The 17,406-nt window shown below is 47.8% G+C and overlaps 1 protein-coding gene across 5 annotated transcripts in view; it reads right to left on the reverse strand.

Moving 5' to 3' along the window:
- LMO3 (LIM domain only 3) overlaps positions 1-17,406 on the reverse strand; it is a 98,956-nt gene that overhangs the window by 75,517 nt on the left and 6,033 nt on the right. For all 5 annotated transcript variants that reach the window (XM_077340723.1, XM_077340722.1, XM_077340724.1 and 2 more), the window contains exon 2: positions 4,179-4,392. In XM_077340723.1, coding sequence (XP_077196838.1) covers positions 4,179-4,384 — 206 coding nt within the window. In that variant the 5' untranslated portion in view covers positions 4,385-4,392. The remainder of the gene's footprint in view (positions 1-4,178; positions 4,393-17,406) is intronic.

A 17,406-nucleotide genomic window follows, 5' to 3' on the forward strand; every position in this document is an offset into this window, starting at 1 on the left:
CACTCTTAAGAAAGTCCTTATTCGCCAACTGGACACAGCACAAAAGCTGCTGTGGCTATGAATTACTGACTTGTAGTTATGACCCTTGAGTCTGCATTAGATAGAAGTGGGTCTGAAGAATCGTAAATAAAACTGCAGAGAGGAGATGACAATGCTGGCATGTGGATACCTGTGCAAACAGGCAAAAACACTGCTTACAACTTCAGTGCTTGGATTTGGAGCTACGCTGACTCCTTTGGTTCATGGGATGGGATAGAATGGAAAGCTTCCAAGCTTCCGTTCCTATTTAGAACCCATAAGAGAATCACTGATCATTCGCTTCTGAAAGGGAGAAAAATCAGACATCCCGCTGTGTTGATCTACAGAATCTTAGCGTTCAGAAAGTTTACAGACCTCATGGTTGATAGTTCTAAAACAGGGATTTGGAAAACAGTCTGGAGTTAGAACCTGGTAGTGTGAGCGCTTGTTCACAGGTATCATATTAGACCCGGATAGCCCAGGCTGAAGAGCCTCTTGTGGCGCAGAGTGGTAAGGCAGCCGTCTGAAAGCTTTGCCCATGAGGCTGGGAGTTCAATCCCAGCAGCCGGCTCAAGGTTGACTCAGCCTTCCATCCTTCCGAGGTCGGTAAAATGAGTACCCAGCTTGCTGGGGGATAAACGGTAATGACTGGGGAAGGCATTGGCAAAACCACCCCGTATTGAGTCTGCCATGAAAATGCCAGAGGGCGTCACCCCAAGGGTCAGACATGACTCGGTGCTTGCACAGGGGATACCTTTACCTTTAGCCCAGGCTAGCCAGATCTCAAAGGTTAAGCATGATGAGTCCTTCTTAGTACAAGGATGAAAAGAGCACCAAGGAATGGCCGGATTAAGCTTAAGGTTCTGATAATCACCTTTAAGGCCATACGCGGTTTGGGCGCAGTGTATCTGAGAGACCGCCTTCCTGCCTATACCCCCAAAAGAGTCTTACGCTCCGCCACCTCCAACTGGCTGCGGATCCCTGGCCCCAAAGAAGCGCGTCGGACCTCAACAAGGGCCAGAGCCTTCTAGGTCCTGGCCCCCACCTGGTGGAACGAGCTCCCTGAGGAGATCAGAGCCCTGCCCAAACTTCCACTGTTCCGCAGGGCCTGCAAGAGGGAGCTCCTCCACCAGGCATTCGCTTGAGGCCGACCGACTCAGAACACCTGCTGGTCCCCCCAGACGCCTGCCCATGACCCTCCCAAAGTTACTGTTAATTGTTTTTATATTATAAATGTGGTTTTGTAATCTTTTGATGTTTTTTGAAAGTTGTTTTGATGTTATAGTCTGCATAATGTTTCATGTAAGTTCTAATGTTCTGTGTAAACCGCCCAGAGCTGAAAAGAAATGGACGGTATAGAAATCTAAATAAATAGAAAAATAAATAGAAAAGTCCAGGGTTGCTATGCAGAGGTAGGAAATAGCAAACTACCTCGGATCATCTCTTGGCCCTGAAAACCTTACGGGGTCATTGTAAGTCAGCTCTGATTTGAGAGCACTTGCCACCACCCAGTAGACTATGGCAATAGATAGCAACAATGTCATAGCCCTGGATGGCTCAGGCTAGCTCAATCTCATCAGCTCTTGTAGACTATGCACGGTTGGCCTTGGGTAGTGCTTTGATACAAGACCACCAATGAAGTCCAGGGTTGCTAGTCTACGCAGAGTCAGGCAATGGCAAACTATCTCTGAAGTCCTCCGCACTAAGAACACTAGGGGGGTGACATCAGCTGCAACTTGATGGTTTAATAATCCTTATCCATTGTTGTTCCTCTATATATTGATGAAACAGCCTAGGGGGTGGGACGTGTCCAAATTAGAATTAGGTAAGGGGAGAGGGCCCTGGGCAAAGGATCGTGGTGGAGGGCCTCCTAACGAGGGCCTCTTGGCCTGCTAGGCTGGGCCTGCTGACGAGGGCCTCCCGGCCTGCTGATTGCTCATTAAGGACTGCTAAGGAGCTCTGTCCCGGCCCTGCTAACGAGCTGCCCAGCCCCTGCCTACCCCACTTGATCTGGCTGCGAGCAGGCACCCAAGGCCACCTTAAGCTGCCTGGCTGGGGTCCAGGGGGAGGGGACCCTTTCAAGGCCCGTTCGAAGCTAGTCATCATAATAATTTAAAAAATTGAATTTATTGCCTACCACTCTCGGCAAAGCCAGCTCGTGGCGGGTTACAAATAAAATAGATAAAATACAATCCCATAAGAACCCCCTAAAACACAACAGTTAAAATACAATCCAGCAGGAACATGACGGCGGATCAACCCACCTACCCCCTCTGGGGACCAGGGGGAAACAGCTGGCCACCAGTGACGGAACATGGTGGAATATCTTTCCTCCTTACTTCAACTTTGGGGAGGCCCACAGATCTTCCTTTGCCCTGGCCTCAACCATATGTGCCCTTTAGGGCTATTCGCATCCATGAACAGAGAGTGTTCCAAGGGCGAACGCTGCACTGCATACAGAAGTTGAGATTGAGGAGGAGAAAAGGCAGAAGAAACAATGTGACTTCTTGAAATTACCCCCATATATGTTCTGCTGGGAGGGTTGATGACAACAATTGAAGCTTTTGCCTATGCTCACCGTGGCTGCTTCACAGAATCACTGCCTCAACATATCCTTCACCCACAGCTATTACTTCCCGGATACCAGAGCGATAAGTAAAAATGCAGATCATGTTAAGCAGTGCAAGGATGAAGACGACCAAGGACTGCTGATGTTTAGGCCCCCACATGCTCCAGGTCAGGAGATACAATCTGTACCCCATAATTCATGCTAGGACTACGACGACCGAATCCATCGGTAGAAACAGAAGGTCATCCCAATTATTGCTGCGGGAGATATATGAAATTATTTTAGTTACTCCTACTATGACTCTCAGGAGGGGACTGCTTACAAAATTTTACAGGCTCTCGGGCCTGAACAAAGTGTCCGTGGGTTCCTCCATTGTAGCTCTTTTGACAATCTCGCCCCTCCGATCATCTTCACTTGCCAAGTAACTGCAGTTCCTTCTCCCACTGTTATTAAAGGTAAAGGTAAAGGTATCTCCTGTGCAAGCACCGGGTCATGTCTAACCCTTGGGGTGATGCCCTCCAGTGTTTTCATGGCAGACTCAATACGGGGTGGTTTGCCATTCCCTTCCCCAGTCATTACCGTTTACCCCCCAGCAAGCAAGCTGGGTACTCATTTTACCGACCTCGGAAGGATGGAAGGCTGAATCAACCTTGAGCCGGCTGCTGGGATTGAACTCCCAGCCTCATGGGCAGACAGCTTCAGACAGCATGTCTGCGCCACAAGAGGCTCTTATTAGCAGAGTGCAAATGTCTTGCCATGTTTGGCCACTTTAAAGGTAATGAGCAGGTGGGAGGGGGACAAAATGGGGAAGGGGAGAGATCGAGCTAGGGGAAGAGAAACAGGGAGGGTGGCCTGACCTGAATCGCCCCGAGCTCAACTGTAGGCCTAGTGGAAGAGCATCATTTTACAGGCCTTGAGGCATCTTGGCAACTCCCATCAGGGCTCAGGTCTTCACTGGCTGCTTATTCCACCAGGCCAGGCCAATCTCTCTGGGGCCAGGGACTGGCAATAAGTTATATTTGCAGAGCACAATGTTCTTCAGGGAGCATACAGAGCAAGGAAGCCACTGCAATGTCACACAGATCTCTGGGCCACCAAGGAGTGGCCCATGGAATAGGCAGCACACCACAATATTCTTGCGTCCAGCTTGCTTCACTGGTGAAAGAAAGGGGGCTAAGCGTCTCCAGCTGGGGGCAGGTCCTCGGCTAAGCTTGAAACCTTGGCAGCTGCCCCATGATGCCAAACCCCAACACTGGCCCTGACTATCCGCCAAAGTATGACAGCACCCAAGATATAGGTTTTTCTGGCACTTCCTTTTCCCCGGCCTCAACCTTTTGCTGCATATACGGACACACGAAATGAGGACTGGGAATCCGTTTGTAGATTTGGTACTCTTCTCTCCCCCCCCCACACACACACACACACCACCACCACACACATACACACAAGACAATCTGCATGCCTGCCATATTCATGCGGCAGGGTATCCGTAGCAACAGTCACATATGGCCTCCCTTGTGTGGGTGATGCGGCAGGCTGCACAGGAGCGGGGAGCCGGAGGAGGCGCGCCGAGGGAGAGGGGAGTTCCTACCTCAGGTAGTCCCTGCGACACAGGATCAGGTTGGCTTTGGTGTACAAGGTCGAGCCCACCTCTCCCAGCCGGCAGTCACAGCAGGCGCACTTCAGGCAGTCCTCATGCCAGTACTTGTCCAGGGCCTTCAGGAGATATCGGTCTTTGATCTTACGGTTGCAGCCAGCACAACCTTTCGGCTTGGTGTCTGGCTGGACTGAGAGCATTTGTATACCTGCAGCGAGAAGGGAGGGAGGGAGGGAGGAAAGAGGTGAGTTCACTGTCTGCAGGACATTCCCCCAGCCCGCCCACCCAGAAAAGTCTTCGTCGGTCTTGCCGTCTTGGAAAATTCCCCAATGTTACAGCAGATCGGGAAGTTACAAATGGTGGCTGAGTGCGTGTGTGTGTGTGTGTGTGTGTGTGTAAGGGGGGGCTATTTGTTGGCCAAGGCTATGCCACCCTGCACATTTTCTTTGCCACCTGTGAAGTCTCAAGTGGGCCTGTTGAGGGACTTGGGAATGTTCGGCCTGGAGAAAAGGAGGTTGAGAGGGGACATGATAGCCCTCTTTAAGTATTTGAAAGGTTGTCACTTGGAGGAGGGCAGGATGCTGTTTCTGTTGGCTGGAGAGGAGAGGACACGCAGTAATGGGTTTAAACTTCAAGTACAATGATATAGGCTAGATATCAGGAAGAAATTTTTCACAATCAGAGTAGTTCAGCAGTGGAATAGGCTGCCTAAGGAGGTGGTGAATTCCCCTCACTGGCAGTCTTCAAGCAAAGGTTGGTTACACACTTTTCTCGGATGCTTTAGGATGCTTAGGGCTGAGCCTGCGTTGAGCAGGGGGTTGGACTAGATGGCCTGTATGGCCCCTTCCAACTCTATGATTCTATGATTCTGTCCACGGAAGGCACAGACCTTCTTGATTACCACAGCTTGATTACCAGTCTTCTTCGACGTAGCTTTATTTATTCTATTTTATAACATTTCTACAACACAGGCTCATGTTTCAGAGTTTCATCCTATTTCTGGCACATACATAACGAACAACTCGTTAACTTGCAACATTATAAAACCAACTGTTACCAATATAACCCTATGAACTGTCACTCAATGAGGTGGCCAGATTTGGGGTCACCATGTGGCGTATCTGGTGGGGGAAGGTTTCTTGGCCTTAACCAAAAGCTTGGTGGAAGAGCTCTGTTTTGCAGGCCCTGCGGAACTGTGCTAGCCCCTGCGGGGCCCTGAACTCCTCTGAGAGCTGGGGGCCAGGATGGAGGAAGTCCAGACCCTGATGGAAGCCAGGCCTCTCATGAGAGAGGTGTTGCATTCCACTTTCCCTCATGCTTTCCTCAAAATGCCCCCATTCTGCAAAAATCTCCCAATCTGCTTTCGATTTCCTCCAAAGCAGAATTATTACCTTTTTGTACTGCCCTCCCTTGCAGTTCAAGGTGGTCCACAACATAAATATGCAAGCTTCATTATAATATGAGGTACAATACTCCAGAAATTAAACTTAATAAACTGTTAACCTTATATACCATAAACTACTGCTAGATGGCTTGGCGGGACTGGAGATTGCCTTGTGATGTATTTATTGGGCATATCTGGCGGGGAGGGGTTCTCGTTCTGGGGGCCACAGCAGATGTTATCAGCTCATTGGCCCCAACCAAAAGCTCAGCAGAAGATCCCTGTTTTGCAGGCTCTGATTCCCTCTGGGGGCTCATTCCACCCAGTGGGGGCCCAAACAGAGAATGTCCGGGACCTGGTTGGGGCCACACATGTTTTCCTGGGCATGTCTTCATGGAAACATGAAAGACCCATTGAGACATCTGCTTTTCTCCAAGTATAACTTCTGAAGTGAGGCGCAATGAACACAAGTACAGCTTGCAAATGACTTAAAGGCTTCTCCCACTCTTTAGCAAGCTCCTGATCTAAACTTCCCTTCTACATAGCTTGCCAGTGTCAATGCAGCACACATACATACAAAACGGCAACCACACTAGCAACAATAAAACGGCTAAATAATATACAACATGCTGAAGTCTCACGGAGACAAGTTGGAAGCGATATTTTGTTACGGGGAGATGATTTAAGACGGAGGAAGGATGCCTGTAATTAAGAAGCATTGCTTTTATTTCTTTTAACAAGCTCGCCTCAGCTCTCGAGGGCCCTTCGTCCTTTGAAAGGTATCCACAGAATTAATAACGCAAAATCTAACAGGTATGCTCAAGTTTATTACCGATTTTCTAGGCACTCGTGTGTGTTTGTGTACCTAACTAATCAAAATCCACATTAACAACACCTATTTTGTATTGTACTAAAGGTAATAATTTAAAATTTATGGCAATTAGTAACCTGTGGAAATTACCACTATTTGGGCATCTGTCTTGCTTCTTGCAACTGTTTGAACCAAGGGCAGTGGGCGGACAGAGCGATTGATCAGATAATGTAACAGGCAAGGGGCGCTTTCCAACCAGAGGATTTAACAAATGCTGCCGCCAAAAAGGATCACATTCAGCCTCAGTGTTTCTGCTAATCAGAACTCCAAAAGGCTACAGCCAGCTGGTTGACCTTGGCCTATTCATAGTCCTGATAGTGCTGTTGTGACCAAGCAGTCCTGCCAGAACTCTCTCAGGCCCACCTCCCTCACAGGGTTTCTGTTGTGGGGAGAGGAAGGGAAGACAATCGTGAGCCCCACTGAGACTCTTTCGGGCAGTGAAAAGCAGGGTATAAAAACCAACTCTTCTTCTTCTACACACTGAAACATACTAGCAACTAGGGCTCCTTTCTCCGGAACATCCCCTTCTCCATTCAAACAGTTAAATTGCCTCCATTTATTAGAGAGAAGGAAAAAGTTAGCACAAGAGATGTGGATCCCATTGAAATGAAACCCTAATGTCCAGGATAGGGATAAAGAAGACATGAGCATGTAGACCAGTAGTTCTCAACCTTCCTAATGGCGCAGTCCTTTAATACAGTTCCTCATGTTCTGGTGACCCCCAACCATATAATTATGCAAGTGTTCTTTCACAGGAATTAAGCCAAAACTGACCAATAGCGTGAAGATCCATTGTTTATGATGGTATATCAATTGGCTTTTCCCCAGGGTTTCTCAGTTCAGTTTTCCACTTAGAATCATAGAATCCTAGAGTTGGAAGGGGCCATACAGGCCATCTAGTCCAACCCCCTGCTCAACGCAGGATCAGCCCTAAGCATCCTAAAGCATCCAAGAAAAGTGTGCATCCAACCTTTGCTTGAAGACTGCCAGTGAGGGGGAGCTCACCACCTCCTTAGGGAGCCTATTCCACAGCTGAACTACTCTGACTGTGAAATGTTTTTTCCTGATATCTAGCCTATATCATTGTACTTGTAGTTTAAACCCATTACTGCGTGTCCTCTCCTCTGCAGCCAACAGAAACAGCATCCAACCCTCCTCCAAGTGACAACCTTCCAAATACTTAAACACTTGTCCCACCACACCGATTTCACTCTTTTCCGCTGCTCCATATAGACAAACGCTCTATCTCGATCTACCCCGCAAGGCTGTTGTGTGGATGGTGTCTGCCGGCCAAGCTGCTTGCCCTGCCGTGACCCGTGAAAGGTTTGTTCGACCCCCAAAGGGGTCCTGACCCCCAGGTTGAGAACCACTGATGTAGAAGAACCATCGAAGCAGAGTCCAGAGTCTGAAATTTTGTCAGCACCTGGTTTGGGGGCTTGAACTGGGAGACCTCTGGAGTAAACTGGCAGGGCCATCACAGAGAAATCATGGCTTGCGGTTTTTAAATTGTTATGATTGGCTGCATGCCTTGAACTTTTCAAAAGGTGGGACATATATTTTTAACTGAGTGGGGAACTGGGAAGGGAAGAAGAGGACAAGACAAAAGGCCGAGGTCTGGAACTTATTGCTGCCGTTCTGGCTAAGTCGGCAGTGGGGCCGTGTCCCAGTTTAAAGAACAAGGAGACAGGCATTCTATTTAAAACAGTCAGGCTCGGCACAGATACTAAAGGTTAGCTCCCTGCAAAGCACAGAGTCTTTAGGCGGCATGCCTCTCCCCAGCCCCACCACCCATGAAGTCTTGCAAATAGAGATTTTGCTATAAAGGCAGTGGGTTGGAAAACCATGCTCACAGTCATCCTCATGGCAATAGAAAAGAGCAAGAATCCAGTAGCACCTTGAAGAAGAGAGCAGTGACTCACAAAAGCATACACATTGCCCCCCGTTTTGAGTCCAAAGGCACCTTGAGGACCAACAAAGTTTTATTATTACTGAATAAAACTTTGTTGGCCTTAAAGGTGCCTTTGGACTCAAATTTTGTTCTGCTACTTCAGACCAACCCACCTGAATCTGCCACAAATTTCACCAGTCTTTAAGGCGCTACTGGATTCTTGTATTTTTCCCCTGCCATGGGGGAGATTGAAACCAGATACTGAAGAAGTGGTAGTTGGCAGGTAGTTGTGAATTTCCTGCATCCTTCAGGGGGTTGGACTAGATGACCCTGGAGGCCCCATCCAGCTCTACGATCCTGAGCAGTGAGTCATGCATGAACATTCCGTCACCAATTATGCTTGACTTTAAGAAGCTACTGAACTCTTGCACTATTCTACTGCTACAGACTAAAATGACTGCCCATCTTTATCCCCATGGCTGTACTAACTTGCCATGGTTTTATAGACATTATATAAGGGAGTTTCACTGAGAAAAATGGGCTGTAGGTCAGTGAATTTCATTCATTCATCAAAAAGGGCAAGAGGGTCTTCTGTATCACGTATTCGAATACCAGTATTCTGAAGACGACCTTATAAGGTAATGACCTTTAAGGCAATACGCGGTCTGGGTCCTACTTACCTGTGGAACTGCTTGCTTGCTTATGCCCCCCCCCCCCCGCAGGGCTTTGCGCAATGTGGTTAGGAATCTACTGGTTGTCCCAGGCCCCAGAGACATTCACCTGGCCTCGACCCAGCCTAGGGCCTTTTTGGTCTGGCCCCAACCTGGTGGAATGAGCTCCCAGAAGAGCTGAGGGCCCTGCTGGAGTTGTCAGCTTTCCACAGGGCCTGTAAGACAGAGCTCTTCCGCCAGGTGTATGGTTGAGGCCAGGGTGGAATCCCATTACTCCATCTGAGGACCCCTTCTGAAGCATAATCTGTATGGCACTTCACTCCCAATGGGAGATAACTCGGCCCCTGGCTGAACACGGAGGGAGGGGAAGGGGCTATTTTTACTGCCTTCCACTGGTTGTTGTGATAAGATGTTATGGGGTTTTATTGTGTTTTACTGATTTTTATTATGTGAACCTCCATTTGTCTACGAGAAAAGCGGTGGTATATAAATCAAAGAATGAATGAATGAATGAATGAATGGATGGATGGATGGATGGATGGATGGATGGATGGATGGATGGATGGATGGATGGATGGATGGATGGATGGATGGATGGATGGATGGATGGATGAACGACAGGACAAGCACCAGTATCTGTAAGTTGAAGGCTTTCCCAACGACATTTCTTCCTTGCTCCAAAGAACTTGCTGCAAACTCGGATTTAAACAGGATTTAGGGGACGACAGAGAGAGCAGAGCAACAAACTGCGGTATCGGAACAGATACAGTAACAAGTCCCTCAGTTTCATTTTTAATTTGGGGAAGGGGTGGAGATCACGAACTCTTAAAGAGTGCCATGAAGTTTAACACAAGAATTCTACTGCCATTATTGTATGTTAACACCTAACCGAAAATGCACACTGCAACCCAAAAGACACTTGCTGGCCCTAAGCTGCCTGAAACTGTCAGGGCTCCTGCTCAAGATGACAAATGAATGCACAAGTGTAGCTATTTTACATAGGTAAGGTTTTGACGCAAGATGTAAATTTGTAGATTCGAGTCCAATAGGCCTTTAAAGACCAGAAAGGTTTTTTTTTTGGGGGGGGGGGAGATGCACTTTGGAGAGTCAAAGCTCCTTCATCAGATACAAATTGGAATGGAAATCCTGGTGTACTTATATCCAAATCAGAAGTGAGGAATGTTGCTGTAAAGAAGGGATACAAAGTTACAATGTACATTGTAACCAGATAGACCAGAACACAGGAGAAATGCTTTGGGGCAGTGGACTTGAATCTCACTGTTCTCGCCAGTTTGGTACAGTGGTTACGAGTGCGAACTTCTAATCTGGCAAGCCAGGTTTGATTCTGCACTCCCCCACATGCAGCCAGCTGGGTGACCTTGGGCTCCCCACAGCCCTGGTAAAGCTGTTCTGACCAAGCAGTGATATCAGGGCTCTCTCAGCATCACCCACCTCACAGGGTGTCTGTTGTGGGGAGAGGAAAGGGAAGGTGACTTTATGCCGTTCTGAGACTCCTTCGGGTAGAGAAAAGCGGCATATAAAAACCAGCTCTTCTTCTTCCTAATGCCGATTCAACGTATCCGTGACGTGTCTCTCCCGACCTTCTTCCTAGAATCTGAGGGCTGTACACATGTTCTTCTGTTCCCATTTTATCTTCACAACCATCTTAGCAAGGTAACAAAAATGACAACAGAGAGAACAGCCCAAGACACCTTACTGGGATTCACAGCCAAGCGAGGTTTTAAGCCACATTTCTCTAGCCCCAGACCAATCCTCTAACGCAGGGGTAGTCAACCTGTGGTCCTCCAGATGTCCATGGACTACAATTCCCATGAGCCCCTGCCAGCATTTGCTGGCAGGGGCTCATGGGAATTGTAGCCCATGGACATCTGGAGGACCGCAGGTTGACTACCCCTGCTCTAACCACGAAGCGATGCTGGCTAACTATCTCACCCTATGCAACCCAGTTACTTACAGACGAATGTGGAATAGTGTATCCAAAAAGAGGCTCTATCCTGATTTCAAATGTAAGCCGCATCGCCTGTTCCCATTCCTCAGGAAAAAAAAGGACTCGGGAAGACAGATGAGCCTTGGAAAAGGTCAGATTGGCATCTGTCAGAGCAGAGGAGGAGAAGGGGGGGGGAGGGAAGAGATTCTCGTCAAGAGCCTTCTACCCAAAAACACAGAGAGAGCTTTCCCACCCACTGATAAGTCTGAGGGCAGCCAAGATCTCTTTTTTCAACCGTTTCTGCAGCAGAAGCAGCTGTAGGCAGCTAGAACCTGCTAAAATATTAAGTACCTAAGAGCAAAAACTGCACTGATAGACCTTCATGCTGGGCAACATCAAGATAAGGAGCTGCTCTGGTCTGCAGTCGATGTCACTGGCCTGGCCTCCCAATTACTTTTTATTTTTTTACAAAGGTGTGCATCGTTGTGGAAGAAACCTTTAAATACAGGTACAGGGTTTTTTTTCCCCCCTTTTTAAATAAAAACCCAGCAAATGAATCTCTGCAGAATGTGCCTGCTGTGGCAAATAAACCAAGATAACCAGGTGCCCCTGACTTTCCCCAGCCCAAGCAGCTGAGAGAAAGTAAGACATAAAGCAAGCATGTTGTTGTAATGAACCAAGCCAACCCATGGAAGCCATCCACAAAACATGCAGGCTGCACGTTTGTACTTATTCTGCACCACTAGATTAATTGATCGGCTGATTTATAGCCCACCTCTTTCTTAGGACTCCAGGCGGGTTACGTAAGACATTAAACCCATTAAAACTGCAGCCCTGTAAACCGGACATAATCCTAACACTCCAGGATGGCTAGATCCCTCCTACCTCCCACAGTCATCCCCCCAGAGGAGTTTGCTGGATGGTATAACGTAGCCCATCAATCTTAAAACTGGCCTCAACCAATGACCTGGCAGAAGAGCTCCGTTTTACAGGCCCTGCGGAACTATGACCGCTCCGTCAGGGCCCTCAGCTCTCCTGTGAGCTGGTTCCACCAGGTCGGGACTAGGACCGAGAAGTCCATGACCCAGGTCGAGCCCAGGAGCTCTGGGACCAGGAACCTCTAATAGATTGGCAGCTGCAGAGTTAAGTGCCCTGCAGGGGTATAATGCACTTTCAATGGGCATTTGCACTTCTAAAGTACATTGGAAGCGCATTGTCTGACATGTGCATAATGGTAACTCAACAGGGAGTTCAGCAGGCACCGATCCAGAATTCCTGCCTGCCTCTCCAGTGCCAATCTAATCCTGGAGATGGGGAGACGCCACACAAGTACCTCAATGCAGACTAGAGGCACTTTCGCACATGCTGAATAATGCACTTCCGATCCATTTCCAATGCACTTTGCAACTGGGTTTTGCTGTGAAACAGCAAGACCTGTTTGCAAATGATAGCGAAGGTGCATTGGACGAACATTATGCAGCCCACGGAAAGTGTGCCCAAAACTAGTTCTGTCATACACTGGATAACAATTGAAAAACTTGCCGAACAGGTGAGACACTGTACATGCGCACTCATGCACAAACCTTCCCCCCTGCCGTAACGTCACCTGGAGTGTGTGTAGATTATAATCATGTGAACCAAGCCAGCCATCTAGGTTTTTCTCACTGGACAGGAACCATGCAGCGTAGCAGAACAGTGCAAATTGGGGGAGAAAGACCCACACAGGTGATCACAGATTTCACACATGCACAACCAAGCGCACAGGATAGTCCTATGCAGAAGCTACTTCTCACAATCACACTTGCATGGCCACAAGCCTTAAAATGTGAGCTATCTATCCTTAGAACTACTGCAGAAGGCAATTCACGTTCAGAAGGGGACGTGGAAAGGGTTGCTGGAAGAGGCAGGCCTTTAATCCATGCAAGATAGGTGATGCCTATTGAACGAGAATTGAAGTATTCATATATCTGGGAACTTCTGCCAATTTAGGTGGATGGTAAGAGGGTGGACAGAACGGATTGTGTCAGTGCTTGGCTCTTGTGGCCCTTTCTTGCATACCCAGGAAAATGTTGATTGCTACTTTAGGGTCAGGAAGTGAATTTCCTGCCAACCAGACTGGGGAGGGGGGGCATAACCTGGGCATGGAATTGTGGTCACCATGGGTGGGCAGGTAGTTGTGAATTTCCTGCGTTCTGCAGTGGGCTGGACTAGATGAACCTGGAAGTCCCTTCCAACTCTATAATCCTATGATTCTGCAAAACAGTCCATCACGTTCCGAAGGATGAAAGGAGGCTAATGCACAATATGTCTCTCTCCTAGTTCAAGGTGTCGGCAGGAAAGCTTCGAACAAAACATTCGCCAAGAACTGCCAGCTTCCTGTCTAAGAGCACTGCAAACTCAAAAAAAAAAATCTTTTTTTTAATCTCAAGAAGTGAAGCATGCAAAGCAGAAATTGATGGTCCCCAAATGGGCAGCTGTGAGCAGGTGTTCAGAGGCAATTTGGGCCCTGCAATTAAAAGAATATTAAAAAACACACACAAAGTAAGTCGGCCAATAAATAATCAAGGAATAATATCCTTGCTGCAGATATGAGGTCATCTGTGAAGATATAAAGGCAACATGGGCAGCCTGTGATTCCCAGACCACTGGATACGCCGCTTTCTACTAAAGGTGTGAATAACTTCCAAGAGGTTTTGCTTCTATTGACTGTTTCCAGGCAAGCTGTGCGAAGCTCTGCGTTAAGAATAAGCTGCTACCTCTTTAATAACTGCACCTCTTTAAAGAACTGAATGGGTTCACTGCCTGCTTGTCTGCCATACCAGCTGCAAGCCAGCACTACCACCTGTTCAGTGGTTCCTTCCCTAAAGTCAGCCGCAATCAACACCAGAGAATCAAAACCAGAGAATCAAACGCACCAGGAGATGCAAGATCCTTTGGAGGGACAGCCTAGTCTTATCTTCCAGGTGGAAGACTATTTTGCTGAGAAGCAGAGAGATTGCAGAAGAAGACTTTCCCCCCTAAGGAACTGCTCAAAGCCTCCCTATGCAAAACCTACAGACCTTAGGGGGGAAAAAAAGACTTGGAGGGGAAGCAAGAGAGCCCTAACCACTGCAAACCCTTTGTAAAATGCTGTTTTCCATGCACAGAAGGGACCACCCTCAAAAGGTCGTGTGGTCAAGTACAGTGGTTGAGATTTACTTCTCATTTGGAAAATATTTTATCAAAATATTACTGATGTGTACATTAGAGCAGGGGTAGTCAACCTGTGGTCCTCCAGATGTCCATGGACTGCAATTCCCATGAGCCCCTGCCAGCTGGCAGGGGCTCATGGGAATTGCAGTCCATGGACATCTGGAGGACCACAGGTTGACTACCCCTGCATTAGAGGTTTCCCCCTCCATGTAAAAGTGCCTGGCATTCAGGAAGTGCATTTCAGTTCTTCAGAAAGCTTCATGTATTCCGTTACCCCCTACAACAACCCCCAAGTACGATCTGTATGACACCAGACCCAGCTGCTGATCAGAACGAAAAGATAATAGCTACTTTAAGGCAGTCTGGTGAAATTATGGCCAAGCTGAGATTTGAACCAGGGATTCTCTGGGGCTTGCCAGGTATGTGTAGCTACACCTAGGCACTAACAACACCCCCCCCCCTCGGGCACAGACAGACATCTGTCACAGACAGACAATATAGCACAGCATCCTCGAGTTAAGCAAGTAGAAAAGCGAACAACTGCGTTTCTCCAAAAAGATGGCTGCAACTGAACCATTTTTTATGTTATGAATGGGATTGCGACTTTGACACTAATACAGTCACGGCTCAACAGCCTGCCAAGTTTTCAAATGGGAAATGGTCACCTTAGACTTGCTTGACTTATGATAGAATTTTTTTTTTGCGGTTGTTGCAGATTAACAGTGTTTGTTGCCTAGCACACGGGGTTTTCCTGTATACGAGACACTATTATTTTCAGATTCACAGGGCAGAAAAGCCTTGAACTTCTTCTGGCCTTTCGAGGGTTGAGGTTGGCCACAACAACAAATGGACAGAATTGGGGAGGGGGGGGGTACTCCCAACCGATTTCTGGCACAGGTGAAATACACGCAAGAAGCATCTTTCAAATCTCACGGATTTTAGTGAGAAGCGAAAACATATGCTGACTTTTTGGCCCGGGAAACCAGGAGGGGCTGAAGACCTTAAGCATGGGGAGATCTTCGCTTGATTTTTGGAGCAAACTCCAAAACAAACGCCGTACACACACTGCCATGAGTTAAGATAAACCAATCCCCCAATGTCAGGCCTTCAAAACCCTTCAGGGATAGCCGCATTCGGTTCATACAACCGCCTCCCTCCATAAGCTTGGTAACCCTTTTCTCTGATTAAAAAGGAGGTTTTGTTCTTGTTGGGTTCCCGCAAAAATAATTTCCTTCCAACGTGGCGATATCCAGGCAAATAAAGTTTGCACGGGGTTTTCCTTCGTTATTGTCTTGGGAGTATCGTTGGAATGGACAGAGCTGACAGGGAAAAGCAGGGTTTCTCTGAATGGGAGGCCTTCTGGGAACCCCACCCCACCCTACCCACGGCATTTTTGAGTTGTCTGATGGAAGAAATACAGGGTGCACGCGTTAAATGTACGTTTTGCCACTCGCCAAGGGGTCTCAAAGGCAACAGTTATGTTTAAGCAGCTGGCTGTTCCCAAAGCTTAAGGTGCAAGTCCAGAGTGGGAATTATTTCAGAAGTCAAGGTGCCTTTCCTTGAGGCAAAAAGTTTACATGGCCTCCCTCGAGTACTTAGGTTTTTGAAATCAGAGTGGCACCTTTAAGACCAACAAAGATTTATTCAAGGCGTGAGCTTTCGAGTGCAAGCACCCTTCGAAAGCTCGCGCCTTGAATAAATCTTTGTTGGTCTTAAAGTTGCTACTGGACTCTGATTTTATTGTGCTACTTCAGACCAACACGGCTACTCGTTTGAATCTATCCTTTAGGTTTATGAGTTTGTGCATTCCCACAGAGTTCAAACTTTAAGTCCATTCAGACTGGACACATATAGCGGGGGATAAAAACCAGATTTCCATCGTGATGGAATAAGCATCTTTGCTAAAAGCTCTTTCCACTCTGCCAAAAAACCCCACATCACCTTCATTATTGGGGGAAGGGGGGGGGAAGCAGGGTTTGAAGGCAAGCCAACTTGATAAAATACTTCCAGTTTTTTTCTCCCCAGCCCCTCAGGAGCGACTGTGAAACCACCGTGCAAATTATGGAAGGGGGGGGGGGAGAATTCCTTCTTCCCTCAGAGGCCCCTGCTACTTTTGAATTATTTGACAGTTTAAGGGAAATCATAATTAAAGGAGAGACACACAAATAATAGCTTGTACAGGGAAAGGGGGAGGGAGAGAAGGGGGGGATGCCGAACCATTTTGTTTTAAAAGCTCCGGTGAGCTTTTAATTGCCCGGATCGCATTGTGAACCAGGCGGACGCTCCACTGCTTCCATTATGCGCTGTTCTGTGCCATTCACCCCCCAATATACACACACCGAGAACACACACACACACACACACAGCCGAGCACACCAAAAGTAAGTGAAACTCCCAACCCAGGAGTTCCCCACAGACACCATTTAAAAACCTCGTACAATTCAGAATATGGGACCTTTTGTCCAAAGGGCACTAATTACTTCCCCTACTCGTTAATTTTTCTTTTTAAAGGGACCCATTTTCCTCTCACACCACCCCATGCCATGAATGTGGGTTTAGCAAGAGATCTTGAGGAAAGAGATGTTGCTGTGGGTGGGTGGGTGGGGGGAGAACACAAACAGCCCACCCACCCCAAAAGCCAGGAGCCCCCATTCAAAAGAAGGCATTAAGAAGCCGCCTTTCCGGAAGCTGGTTTGGGCCTAAAAGCTAGTTTTGCTGTTCACTGGCCCACATCTTTCCCCATAGCCCTCCAAGAAGGACGTGGACAGACCTCCCCCCCACCCCCCAAATCCCTCTCACACCAAGATCTGAGACCAGAGAGGGTTAGTATCTTTGCAAAGTCTCCGGACTGGTCTACTCTTTTAAAACCCACCTCAGTCTTCTCTCCGGCTCTCTCTTTCTCCCCCCCCCCCTCCTCAAAATAAAATAATAACAGTAGGGTCCTTCTGGAAGCCAATTCGACTCTCCCTCCACCCCCCCCCATTTCTTTCCAATGCAGCTGTAAGACTCCAAGAGATACTGGCATTTTTCCACTCTTATCAGTTTAATTACAGTTACCATGGCAGCAAAGTGCTAGCGGTTGGCAAAGGCCAACATGAGATTTGCAAGACCTAGCTCAATTTTGATGCGGTTCACATGCAAAAAAAAAAAGAGAGAGAAAGAGAGGGGGGGGGAGAGATAAAGAATTAAAAGAAGAAAGAAACACCAGGACGAGGAAACGCACTCTTGACAACAAAGCCACCTCCACCCCCCCCCCTTTTGTGTAGTTAGC

The sequence above is a fragment of the Paroedura picta genome, chromosome 5, assembly GCF_049243985.1.
Source record: "Paroedura picta isolate Pp20150507F chromosome 5, Ppicta_v3.0, whole genome shotgun sequence".
Classification (NCBI taxonomy): domain Eukaryota; kingdom Metazoa; phylum Chordata; class Lepidosauria; order Squamata; family Gekkonidae; genus Paroedura; species Paroedura picta.